The sequence below is a fragment of the Acromyrmex echinatior genome, chromosome 1, assembly GCF_024713525.1.
Source record: "Acromyrmex echinatior isolate Ae372 chromosome 1, ASM2471352v2, whole genome shotgun sequence".
NCBI classification, from domain to species: domain Eukaryota; kingdom Metazoa; phylum Arthropoda; class Insecta; order Hymenoptera; family Formicidae; genus Acromyrmex; species Acromyrmex echinatior.
The window spans coordinates 2,354,855-2,368,803 of NC_141852.1; the positions used below are offsets into that span (position 1 = coordinate 2,354,855).

The following is a 13,949-nucleotide window of genomic DNA, read 5'->3' on the forward strand; positions in this document are numbered from 1 at the left end:
ATCCATAAACACAGTTACGAGAAAGGCGTTTTTAAAATTTAATGATAAAACAGGACACTCCAGCATCCCCTTAAAGTAATGAAAACTAAAAAGGTTAGACAGAGATTTCTGCGCAAGATGTCCGTATTCCAAGCAAAGCTTGGAAGCTTTCCTTATTTGCTCGTTCCTACTAACTTTGCTGGATTCGAGAGACTAAGGAACCCAATCGTGCGTATCTTAAGTAGGGGTCTGTCTAATTTTTTAGGCTTAATTATTTTTAGTATATCTTAGACTCACTTTTGTAGCGGCTTTACAAGCTACACAGGAACATCTACAGAATGGTAATCCGACACATCGGCGCATGTGAGGCAACCCGTTGTGCCTCAACTTTCTCGAGAGTGCTTTGCGACTCCAGCTTTCTCGTAAGCGCTCGTGGATAGAGATCCTCTAGGTAGAGATCGGCCAAAGCTCCAGCACGAAGTTGTGCGCGCTTAGAGATCTTTTAGGGGCGTGCATTTCCCAAATCACATCATTTCTGGTTTCACAATATTGTGCTGGAGCTTTGACCAATCTCTACTTAATGGATCTCTACTCGCGAACCGTGGAAGAATAGTACTGCAACGTAGCCTCCAGAGGACCGACGCAACGATCAAGTACCCACATTTAAGATTCGTCTAGGGTGGATGTAAGGCTAGCTGAGGCAAGTTCGATTCGCTCAGGGCGAGATTGTGTCGTACTCATTACGGTTACACAAGGACAACCAAACTGACTCGGAATACATGATCAACAAAAGTGCCAAGCAGCCGAGGCACAGCCAGACCAACAGCGGAGGCGCAGCGAGGTCAGTCAGCAGCGCCAGCGGTAGAGGCGCAGAGAGGCGGAATCGCAGCCGCAGCAGTAAAGGCGCAGCAGCGATGTTAGGTAGACGGAGACAGGCGCAAATACTGGCAATTCCACGCTCACCGTCGCTTATGAAGTGGAAGCTATAGCCCCCGGAAATTTCGTTCCGGAACTAATGAGGCCGCTGCGGATCCTGCTGGAATAGCTGAGTAAAAGCATAAGCACAAAGATGATTGTAAAGGGTTCTCTACATAGAAGTCATAGATAGTCATACAGTCTTAAGTCGTAGGAAACCAACTAATCACAATCAAATATAAGGAAAATACTCTATTAGAATTGGTCAATTTCCTACGACTTAAGACTCCATGACCGTCTACGACTTCTATGTAAAGAACCCTTTACAATCATCTTTGTGCTTCTGTTTTTACTCAGCTATTCCAGACTCTCAGCAGAATCCGCGGCGGCCTCGTTAGATTTCGGTGAACGAAATTTCCGGCGGCTATAGCTTCCGCTTCATAAGCGACAGTGAGCGTGGAATTGCCATGTAGACAACTCTTAACTGAGAACGTAAGTCGTAGTTGTAAGTTGACCAAAATATTGTGCGTTGACCTACGACTACGACTCACGTTTCACGACTCAGTTACGATTCAAATCATTTTTGTGTTGAAGTCCTAAGAAGGTATACTTCTCTATGGTACTTCTCCACTTCTGGTTCTATCACTTTTGCTGGTAACATCACTAAAGAAGGCGACCGTGAAGTACACTTATGGTAATCGATTCTGTTCTTCGGAAATTTTCACAAACTGAGAAGTGATCACCTTTCTATATTAATGCTCACAGTCTATGCATGATCAACGATACGGTTAATGCTTAAGTCCGCTTATGATCATATTTGACATAAAGATAAAATAATCTGAATTTTTGAAGTTTTAAATAAATAAATATAGTGGATGTAAAACAATTTTTTCAATAGCATGTATAATACGATGAGTTGTAAGAAACATTAGTTATATTTTAATGTTTTAGTAAAATGGAGCATCAAAACGCAGCACACGAACCATCATAACTTATTTAGTAAGGTAAAGATTTAATACATGAAATATAAGGTGTAGTAACAAGATATCCATTATTTTTGCATGAAATTGAAGGCTTTATTTAGTATAGTTAGAATGATCCGATTTAGGTCAAATATGCACCGTTTTGTTCGATAACTTGTTGCCATTTTGAAGGTAATTCTATTATGCCTCTCTCATAGAAACCCTCGTCCCTATTGGCAAAAAACTGGGACGGTCGATTTTCACAAGCTTCTCTTGAGGCGAATTTTTCACCAGCAAAATCATTTGCCATAGACAGGAACAGGTAATCACTTGGAGCCAGGTCCGGACTATAAGGTGGATACATAAGAACCTCCCAAACAAGCTCCAGGAGCTTCTGGCGAGTCACTATCGATGTGTGTGGCCTTGCGTTGTCCTGATGGAACACAATTCTTCTCCTATTGGCCAACGCTGGCCGCTTCTGGGCGATTGCTTCCTTCAGACGGTCCAATTATTGACAGTACAGGTCCGAATTAAGAGTTTGGCCGTAGGGGAGCAGCTCATAGTAGATGATTCCCTGCCAATCTCACCAAACACACAGCAAAACTTTCCTGACCGTTAATCCTGGCCACCGTTTGCGCCGGCTCACCGCGATTTGACCACGACCGTTTTCGCTTGACGTTGTAACGTCATAAGTGACCCACTTTTCATCACCAGTCACCATCCGCTTCAGAAATGGGTTGATTTTGTTGATTCAGCAGCGATTCGCAGATGGAAATTCGGTCCATGAGGTTTTTTTGCGTTAACTCGTGTGGCACCCATACATCGAGCTTCTTTTTGTATCCAGCCTTATTCAAGTGGTTCCAAACGGTTTTTTGGACAATGTTTAGCTCCTGGGCAATCGAAACAGTGCTTACATAACGGTCGGACTCGACGATTTCCATTATTTTATCGACATTTTCGACAATTGGCCTTCCAGAGCGTGGTGCATCTTTGACATCAAAATTATCGGAACAGAATCGACGAAACCAAAATTGTACGTGATTGGCTGTTACAGTATCAAGACCATAAACACTATTCACATTTTCAACCGCCTGGCTTGCGTTTTCACCTTTATCGAAGAAAAACTGTAAAATATGGCGTATTTTCTCTTTGCTGGTGTCCATCTTTGACGCGCGCTCAAACAATACTGAGTCAAACAATCACAAAACTGTCTCATAAGTTTTTTTAGTACGAAATCTTATCTTTCTAACGCCAGCGTAACCCGATCGCACTTATACAACGCGAGATACAGATTACTAAAGACATCTATTGGAAAAATAATTGGATTTCTTTTTACTACACCTTATACATATGCGGCAAGTGTGGCCATATAAAATTACTTTTAAGAAGTAGAAATAAACAAATAAGTTTATTAGAGAAAATCTATAAAAATATATTTATATTAATTATTATTAATTATTATTAATTGTGTATCTATATGTTACAAATTATTATTATATAATTATTATTATTATATAATCTTATATAGAAAAAAAAAGTGAATACGTATTTGCTATTATAAATGCTCAATTCTTGAATACAATACAATGTGTGTAATTACATGCTAATTCCAATCCGTTTGCCGTACACTACGATTTATAGAGGGAGGTACGGATAGTTTAGCAATTACGCCACGCTGTTTGAATTATAGAACTTGGGATGTGCGACGTGGAGCGTTTGACTATCTTTACTTATTTCCCTTCATATTTTCTTATATACTGTACTGCGAGGAAGTCTGAACTGGCATCACTGGTTATAAGGAAACAACGTTCAAAAACATTCTGTAAAGTCCTAAACACAATGCGAGGCAATAGCGGTAACGATAGAATTAATAGCAATAGCAATAGCGCTAGCGGTAGGGAGAATATATATGTCATTGCACATAGGGAATGAAATAAAGCAATAGCGATAAATTTCCGACAAATTGGAATTCTGTGTTTATAGTCTACCAATTAGCATTCAGATTTTTTTATTCTGTGAAATAAGATTAAAGAATATACTACAGTCTATATATGAGATGAGATTGATTGGCATTTTTATTTCTTTTACGGCATTGTGCAACGGGAGGCAACAATTAGCTCCTACAATACAAAAGTTACAGTAACATTCGGTTATCTAGAAATAACAATATGAATCAGCCGTCTTGTTCTAAATGTAAACGTTTCATTCCATGCTTCGGCATTTGTACTTTTTTAAAACAAGACAATAATGCGAAGCCTCAATCAGCGTCGTGCAGTATTGGTCTCTGTTCCTACTGGTCGGTTCGTTGATTCCAACGGCCTTCCGAGAGTGCCTATCTGAGGATCTTTCTTTTAGAATTTTGTCGCCGCGGACGCCTCGTGGCCTCAATAAACTTATAATCGTGTCAGCTCTCGCCGACCTGCGGTCTATCCTAAATGCATTGTCAGCCTCTTTATCAATATTGGATCGGAGCGAGCTCATCGGTTGGATTAAATGATGAAAATTAAATTCTCTCGACTCTCGGATCACTTATATTGAGCCAATTCTTCGGCGTCTGGAGGCGGTCAAGTCGGTGATCGGTCGTATGACCGCGGATATGGAACGTATGTCCGGCAAGATTTTGGCACTGGCTGCTAAATATGTCGTGTTGGGAGAGCGCTATGAACGTTTGGAGGCCGTCATTTGCTGCTAAAACCTGCTTCCGGGCGGGTCCTGTTGTCTCGGATGAGTTTGTCAGTTTTTTGTTTCGAGAGACTTGAAAATGAGTGACGCGATTATGAATTGATCATCTTCGGTATTCCGAGTATAGCATCTGAGGATAAAACTAAAATCGCTTCTATTGTTGCCGCTTCCTTGGGCATTATATTGAATGCGAGTGAGGTGACTAGTGTTTTTCGGATCCCTGGACGGTCCCGGACCATTTGATCCGCTAGTCATCAAGTTCACGATCATTACGACCAAGAAGAATGAGCTACTGACATGCTTTCACCTTCGTCGTGGCCTATCCGCTTCTGTCAGCCTCTCTTTATGGCCATCTAGCAAAGTATCCCTCTGTGACCGGTCATCGGCGGCGGAGCATCGCACTTTCAGTAAGGTACGAAAACTGGCTCTTGGTCATAATGTCAGGAATATCTGAATGCGGCACGAGCCGTTTGTTTATTTTTATTGAACTGAGAGCTCGCCGGCGCGACGGTACACTTCTCCTGACTCTTTTCAGAGCATCTCGGACGGATTGATTCTCTCCTTATTCCTTTGTTCCGTATTTCAATCAATTAATTGATCTTATATTGTTTCGGTATTTCGACGTTTTCGTACTTGGAGAGACTTGGTTGGCTTCTCTAGCGACTTCTCTTCAATTTCGCTACCAAATTATACGGTGTTTCGTGGGCTGTTCACGGTGACGGTGTCATATTGTATATTGATGGCGCACTCTCAATCTCTCTTATCGACGTTGATGTCTCTTCGCTGGCGTGCGTATAGATATCATCAATGCATCGTTGCAATTCGGGGGTGGCAAGTAGCCATGTTATGCGTTTATTATCCGCCATGCTCTTCCATCGCTGATTTCGACTATGTGTTGAGGCGTGCTTCTTCACAGTCGCCTGCATCATCGACGAAATGATGTGCATGAGTGACTTTAACACAAATTTTTTAAATAAAAATAATCAGTATAATTGATGCATGTACATGGTGCGGCGGAATTGCAGTCGGCCGTCGCAATCGGCCTTTACTGCCCGCCGAGTGCTGGAAGAAGGTTCGCAAATAGAGGACGAGATGCCAAGTTGAAATCACAAATATTGGTGTATCCGACTAATTACGATATATTTAGAGGTTATTTATAAATGTTGACTCTGAAAAAGACCATTTATTTTTGACTGGCTATCGCGATAACCGTTCGCGGTATGAAATCTTTTCACAGTGCGTCCACTTCGTGGGGTCCCAGCAGTCGTTGTTGTTCTGATCCAGTTTTGTAGCGAGGTCCTTAGGCACGGTGAAACGTGCGTGCCTCCGCAAGGCGGAGTCCTGGCGGTGTCCCTGATGTATGTGGCGATAGCTCCACGGTGCGAGATCTCGGTGACAGTGTTTCCCACTCGTTCGTGATTTGCGTTCACACTGTCGCCTTTGTCGCCAGCGGAGAGACTGCAACAAATGTCATGGGCAGCGGAGACGTGTCGCTGCGCTGCTTGCTGTCCCAAGTGCTGAGATACCGTGGAGGCTTCGTTAATCGCAGTCTTTGCGGCGCGATCTCCAACGGCAGCAGTCTTCACCTTACAGTGAGCACAGTGTTGCTAGTACCGTGGCTGGTTTCTGGCTACTGCGCCTCCTCTGCCTGTGCTGCGCCTTCTGTCACGAGGCTAATTCTCGGCCTCTGCTGGGCCTTGCTGATCCTCCGCTGGTTGTCTCGCCGCTCCTACGTTGAAGACCTGTGCTAAAGCGCCTTCACTGGACTGCTGGGCCTGGCCTTCGCTGTCATTCTGTGGTGCTGCGCCTCTTCTGTCGGTCGCTCTTGCCGGTTTCGTGGTACGTCAGCTGGCTTGGCAAGCTTCTGGATACACTGGGGTGTCTGTTGAAATCGCTTTAAGCCATTTGACTCCATCTCGGCGGGCTTTATATCTTCCGCTGGGCGAATCTCTAATACAGGTTCATGGTTGTCGCGCCAGCCCGCTACTGAGAGGCTGAGTTGCAGTCCTCGCGATTCATGGTCTGCGAGCGCTCGTGAAAAAGTAGATGCAAAGCACTTGCGAGAAAGTTGGCGAGTGCCGTGCTCTGTTCTGCAGACGCTTGTATATTGGGCACCCGTGGTGCTGGCGCTTGCAGCCGCCACAGCGTACAATACCTGAAATTCCTGATGTTTCCACCTTTGTCTGCGTCAAATAATTTCCTCTCATACTTATGTAAATAGGAATCCGTGTCTATCATTAACATCATCATGATTTCATCTTCCTTTTGCATCATTGATTCTGGCATGTGCGATGATGTCTCTATCAATGATCATTATGTTGCTCTTCGAGTACATCGATCGCCGAGACGCTCAAACGTTTACCTTGTGTGAAATTTGCATGCAGTTGATTTCTCTTTGTAGCGATCAACTGGTTCCAGAGTCATGCATCAATGCCAAAGTTGCCTATTTTGTTTAGTCGATAATATCTATTTTCGACCCATTGGTGCTTTGTTTATGAGATGCTACTCTCGATCTGTTCCGTGGATGAAATCGGTGGTGCACAAACTTGATCAGATTCAGATGGACCCGACTCGAGGCTAACTGGTAACGTTATCGCGAGCTTCAAAATTGCACCGCTTCCGCTATTCGTTGCGAAAAGAGATCATTCTTGATATCATTCCTTTCTTCCGCAATTTTGGCATAACTTTTTCCTTTTTGGCGTCAGGCTCTCTTTTCCCAATATTATTCCTTCTCATCTCCTTGATCTTTCTTTATTTAATAATTATTTTATTGACTCTCTTCTCTTCTCTTCCTTCCAACATCACTTTATTTATTTATTACCTCTAAAAAAATTCCGATACGTTCTCATTTGTTCCTATTACCGCTGCCGAACTCTTTGACATCTTTAAGCACATCAATCTCACTTCCGCACGATCTCTCTGGATGTATGCTCTTCCTCTATCTTCCACAATCGATTCATTTCTTCATGTACTCAATTACGCTCTAGTTTTCAACACGTTCCTTACGTGCTGAAAGCTGTAGTCCTCCTTATTCCTAAGACTCATAATCCCTCCTCTCTTTCCTCCTTTTGTCCCATATTACTCATTCCCTTCTTCTCGAAACTCTTGGAGCGGATATGCTACAGCTGAACTATTTTTTAACTCTACAAATTGCATATTGAATTGCCAATCCGGTATATGTATAGTACAACCACTGAGCTGCTGCACTTGTCTGACTCTGTGCTCCATGAGTTCGACTCTAGTCTTCTAACTTTCGTAGTTGCTCTAGATTTTTCTAAAGCCTTCATCACCGTTGACCATGAGCTTCTATTATTCAAACTTTATCATTATGGCTTCTCGCCTATCTCCTTCCTTCATTTTTTCCTTGTAAAGCGTTCTCAAAGAGTTTTGCTGTATATACCCCAAAGCCTTCTTTCTCATCATCCCGCCTTCGGAGTCCCTTAGGGTTCGATCTTTGCTTTTCTATTATTCACAATCTTCATCGTCGATCTACCCTCTATTTCTATTATCAAATTTCTATTATTGATGATTATTCGTTGCTGATGTTGTTTTTCTACCTTCGACTTTCAAACGGCTGCGGATACTTTTAATCATAATATAAAATCTATCGCTGAATGGGCCTTTGCTAATTCTTTTCATCTAAATCCATCTAAATCCAGCCTCTTAATTGCTAGTTCTGCTCCCTTGTTATCTCATCTTTTTTTTTGATATCTCTCTAAACTCGACCACAATTTCTTTGTTCAGCCTCCATTAAAATTCTTGGAGTCCATTTGGATTTCTCCTGAACCCTCTATACATACATCTTTGTGTGTGCCAAATCGCTTTCCTTCGTCTTTTCGTCTTCTATATCCCGTTCTTCATATCCTACATTCTTTTCAAAAACTCCTAGTCTCTCAACTTCTTATGATGTCTTTGTGTGACTATGATGACGTGGTTTATTCCTTCACTAATTCAAAAGTTGTTAACCTATATTTAACGTATCCAAAATTCTTGCTTACGTTTCACAATATCCAGAAATATGACTCCCTATTTTCTTCTTTTAATAGTTCTGGTTGGTTAGATGTTCGTTAACGATTCATTTTCAACCTGTATTGTCTTGTTTTTCGTATCCTACTAATATTCCTCCTTATTTCCGCAATCTTTTGCTCTTTAACTCCGAAATGCATTCCTTGGATACTCCCGTCACCCGTTAATAAAATTCTCTAGCTTTTCCTTGCCACCGAAGCTAAATTTCGCTTCATTCTCTTCTATGTCGCTGTCAAATTTTTTAATTTATTGCCTGTCTCCATTCGATTTTCCTCCTCACTATCCTCTTTTCGCTTAGTCATGTCTCGATTTCTTTAATTTGCTGATCGTCATTTCTATAGTCGTATCATGTATACCAGTTCAAGCCTCTTAGCTCCTTAAAAAAAAAATAAAAAAAAATAAAAATAAATTGTATTGTGTTATGCGATTATATTCTTCATTATATTTTGTATTATTTATGTGCCAAAAAAAAAACATTTATGTGTTATGCGCTTATTTTTATCTGAATCTTATTATTTTACTAATTTAATTTTAAATATTAAATATTATTAATTTTAACTGCCTCGTAGTCCTTGTGATTTGCTTATATTTGATTTATTATTTTACGTTATTTTTTATGTTAATTTTGCAGTATTTTTGCGTTATAAAATTATATAGAATCATATCATTATCAAATCTAGTATTGTTGTAGTCTGTTATACTCTGATAAGCGTTGTAGCAGCAGTTTTGCTAATGCCTCACCATTTTGTGTACCTATAGCAATTCAACTCTATTATTAATATCTGTTTTCTACTCTCAAACCGTAATTATTTATTTGTTATGCAAATAAATAAATAAATAAAAAATAAAACTAAAATATTTTGCTATGGGAGTTCGCTCATGTTTTTGTACACGTTTATGATTTTCACACATTTTTAACTATATAACTTTACAAGTATCATAAAAATAAGTGTATTATAAAATAAGTATACTAATAAAAAGAGGCTACACTCTGCTCTTCACTGATTTCGATTAAACTTGCAGCGATATTAGAAAAGCCCACCAAGTGAAAGTTAAAAATATATCAAAGTATGCATTTTTGAGAAAAATGTCTTATTGTTAAACAAAAATAGTAAGGTTTAATAAGATATATTTACTGATTTTATTGATTTGACTTTGGATGGCATCGTCAACCTTATACCAAACCAATAAAATCAGTAAATACATCGCATTAAACCCTACCACTTTTGTCTAAAACATTTTTTCCAAAAATGCATAATTTCCGAGATATTAAACTGTTTCCAGATTTTTGGTATACTTTTTTAAATGTTCATTACTTGGTTTCTAAGGTCCATGGGAATGGCTTTACAAGTGTTTACTTGGTAGGCTCCTCTAACATCGCCGCAAATTTAATCAAAATTGGTGAAGAGAGCAAAGCGTAGCCTCTCCTTGTAAGAGCGAGACGTAATTACACTATTATATTAAACATGAGCACTACATAACTTAACTTATCAAAAAATGGATAGTTACTTTTTCAATATTGCAAAAATCTCTTGTAAAGAATTGACCAATAAATTGCTTTAACTAATATTAATAATATAATTTTCTTACAGACTCTCTCAAATTCAACAATAAAAAATTTAAAAAAAATTAGAGTGAAAATGAGAGCAATAATAAAATTCAAAATATAATTCCTTTTATGTCCAATAAAAAATCATCATCAGAATTACAGATTTGACGTTGTAAAATCCCAAAACATAAAAGGAATTCGTCTCAACATTGGATAAAAAAATGCTTAAATGATTAAAATTTATTACCACTAGAGAGTGTCATGTTTTAATCGTTTAAACATGATTTTTTTTATCCAAGTTGAGATGAATTTCTTTTATGTTTTGGGATTTTACAACATCAAATCTGTAAATCTGATGTTAATTTTTCCTTGAACATAAAAGGAGTTATATTTCGAATTTTGTTATTGAGGATGCCTATAAAGTGAATCGAAACTATGGTTTTTTTTGGAATAAAGATTTAAGATTACATATTGCGTATTAATTACCACGCTGACTCTCATTCACCCTGGTTTTTTTGGATTTTTTATTGTTTAACTAATATTGCTGTTGTTACACAGTATTTTGATATTACAAAGAGAAATCAGTAATACTAATGGTAATAACTGATTGGATATAGAGTCAAACTACATAAATTTTTGCCAGAGTTATTTTAAACATAATAAAAGATTTTACTTACCGGAGTAAAGTACTTAAAGTAGTTTGTCTGATGACACAGCATTGTAAAAGAGGTGCTAAAATAGACATTTCATCATGAAAAGGTTTTCCAAAACCTCTTCCATGGTCCAAATGTAATGTAAAACTATCATTTCCAAAAATTCTAAATGTCTCATAATGATGACGATCCATGTTGCCTGTTAAAAAATCGAAGACTGCCATGTCCATAAGATCAAGCAATCGTCGACCTTCATTATACGGTGAAATTTCTTTTACCAGAGTGCAGTAATCGGAATCTGTAATTTTAAAAGAAAAATGTATAAAATAGGAATATATTTAAAACATATTTGACACTTGTCATAATTTTCCTTTCCTAATAGCACAAAGATATCCCGCCAACTAACTGGGATATTTTTAGGACATTCTATTATAGTCCAGAGACATTCTGAGGACGTGCTGTGGACTATCAAATGAGCGTCTCATTATGTCCTACATACATCATTAGGATCCAAATCTGAAGTCTTAAAGATGTCCGTAATCTTTGGAACAATTAATTCTATTATTTCACATGTAGCATATGAACCTCCAAGAGATGTCCTAAAGACATCCTGAGGACTATTGTAGAATATCTCAGATAAAGTATGTTCAATTTGCAAGATTGAAATATTTTACAAAATATATTCAGTAACTTTGTTAGTACATAAAAAGTATAATACAATCATATCTCGCACTAAGTACATACGAAAATTCAATACAAATAATTATGATATGTCTGAGCTTACATAAACTTGGATATGTAGAGATTATGACTAAATTTTAAATGAGAGAAATAACATCTAATAGCAAATCTAGAATATTAGTAAAATTAAAAAATAGATCCCAGTTACAATAGGACATTTTAGGATTCCAAATTTGGATATCCTGTAGATGTATGTAAGAAATGATAAAAGATGCTTATTTGATAGTCCACAAGTGTTTAGGATATTTTTAGGCGCTTATTTATTAGGATTAAGGACATTTTAAAATTTTAATCTTAGTATAATATTCTAACTGTCTCAGGATATTCAGGACGTATTCAGAATTGTTCTGAGGATGTCTTGTGCTGTTAGAGTTTATTTATATGTTGCATATGTAACGCAGATTACTAGTGTCACTCCAAAAAAGTAGATATTTGAGTAGGCATTATTCGTTTCATGATCAATGCTCAGTTTGCTGCTAGATCCTAATCAATAAGTTCTAACATTATTTCTTGTGTTTAACTTGTGTTCTCGCTGACCGAGAATAAGAGGTATAGAATCTGTGTATTCTCGCATTAATAATCAGAATCGAACCGAATATAGACGATAAATCTTCAAGTTATCGCGTACGTGGCTCGCGAGTAAATGGGCCGAACAAAGCTGGTAGCTTCGTCGAGTGTTGAATGTGATTGATTGGATTTATAAGTAACAATCAATCCGCATGTTCATTTGCTCGACGAGCAGATTAGCGACGAGCTAGTCACTTTATCAACGTGAACGCGTCTAATATTTCATGCGCAAGGCACGCAAGATTTTTATGTGAGAATATTTCTGCAGTTTGCGATAAGATTTCGGTGTGCGTTTAAGTGCACAGAAAATTTCTATTTTGTTTGTGTCAAGATTTTCGATGCGCTTACGCGAGAGAAAATTTCCGTGTATATCCAAATTCCAAGTCTGATAATGTGTAAATAGCCATATCACTTGACTAATTAATTAATTTGATTGATGAATAAATGGCCTAACAAATAATTTCGAAGTTATTATTTAACAGTCATTTCACTTTGGTATACGAATCTTCCTAATAAGATTATGCCAATACAACATTAAACATAAATAATGAAAAATAAAGAAGAATATTTTTGAGACTTCCATATTTTTGAGACTTCGGGTGCTTTCTATAAAGATTATGCGTTTCGCGGGTTTTCTCCGTTTCCATTCTTGGAATTCCAATAATTCGACCGATTTCCTCTACCCCCTCCCCTCTTACCACTCCAACAAACAGTGTAATATAAAGGGAACGGCCCAGAAGAACAGTTCAGTATCAAGCAGCTCCTCACCCTGATGAAATGAACTGCAAGGTTCACGAAACATTGGCATTCCAAGAATGGATCTAGACACGGAGAAAACCCGTGAAACACAATAATTTTTATAAAGAAGAAGAATGCAAAAAAGGAATGTTTACTTTAATTATAACAATTTTATTATAGTAATATAGAAATAAAAAACCTATTTTTTTTAGAATTCAGTTTTTAGATTTCTAAGACTTTCTTTTTAAGAAAATAATTGTGTCTTACCATGTTCCCATTGAGCCTTTTTCCGTTTATGATAACTTCTACGCCAAGGATGTCGCCAAGCCTTTCTGGCCGCAAAAGCTTTATCTGGTAAAAAGGCGGCGAAGCTACCCTCCAAAATATCGGGACTGCCACAAACAGCATGTGCCGTATCACAATAATAACTACATTTGCCATGGAAACACAGGTTGCCGGCCGGACTCACGAAGAACGTTTTAAGCAGTTCACTGTCGGCAATCTGGTAAATTTCCGTTGTAACATTAAGAGTTCGACCATTTACCGGCATCGCTCTGCGAAATCCTAAAAGCCTGCGAGCCAAAAACAAAAGATTCATAAAAAAATTTTAGATTATTAAATTCGCCTAAACTATAAAATTAAAAATTTCAGTCCTCATAAAATTGTGTTACGCATACATCCTTGTATTTGTAGAGAATAAAAGATTGAATAATCAAATTGAAGGCAAAATTTGTAAATTTATTGTTGTGTTCTCACATATATAGTCCTATAGATTTAAAATTGTTTATTTACGTTGTTAAAATTGCTTATTTAGGACGTAAAAAATTAGGACGAATAAAATTGTTTATATTTTGTCCTAAATAAATGTTATTTCTGCATATGCCAATTATTGCGAAGAATATTATTAAGGTCTTAGTAGTCTAAAGGCTTAGGACGTTCATAAAGGCTTAGGAATGCTAGAGATTCGGGTTCGATTCCAGGCCGAGGTAATATTTTTTGCAATAAAAATTAATTATTTATAGATTTTAATATATCATTCAACATTATTAAGGTCATTCTAAGATGAGTAAGAGAATCGAATTATTAAATTGCTAGTCAATTTAACTTGTGATATAATTATTGTGATAGTTCAGTGGA

General features: G+C 37.9%; 1 protein-coding gene across 8 annotated transcripts in view; it reads right to left on the reverse strand.

The window, feature by feature from the left end:
- The window catches only part of LOC105149251 (extracellular serine/threonine protein CG31145), a 318,959-nt gene that overhangs the window by 25,391 nt on the left and 279,619 nt on the right, over positions 1 to 13,949 (reverse strand). For 7 of the 8 annotated variants that reach the window (XM_087405143.1, XM_087405170.1, XM_087405150.1 and 4 more), the window contains 3 exons: positions 13,080 to 13,384; positions 12,773 to 12,895; positions 10,791 to 11,064 (listed from right to left, as the gene is read on the reverse strand). In XM_087405143.1, coding sequence (XP_087261269.1) covers positions 10,791 to 11,064; positions 12,773 to 12,895; positions 13,080 to 13,384 — 702 coding nt within the window. Of the gene's footprint in view, positions 1 to 7,604; positions 8,941 to 10,790; positions 11,065 to 12,772; positions 12,896 to 13,079; positions 13,385 to 13,949 lie in introns of those variants that run through there. The other variant, XM_087405157.1, reaches the window with a different exon arrangement.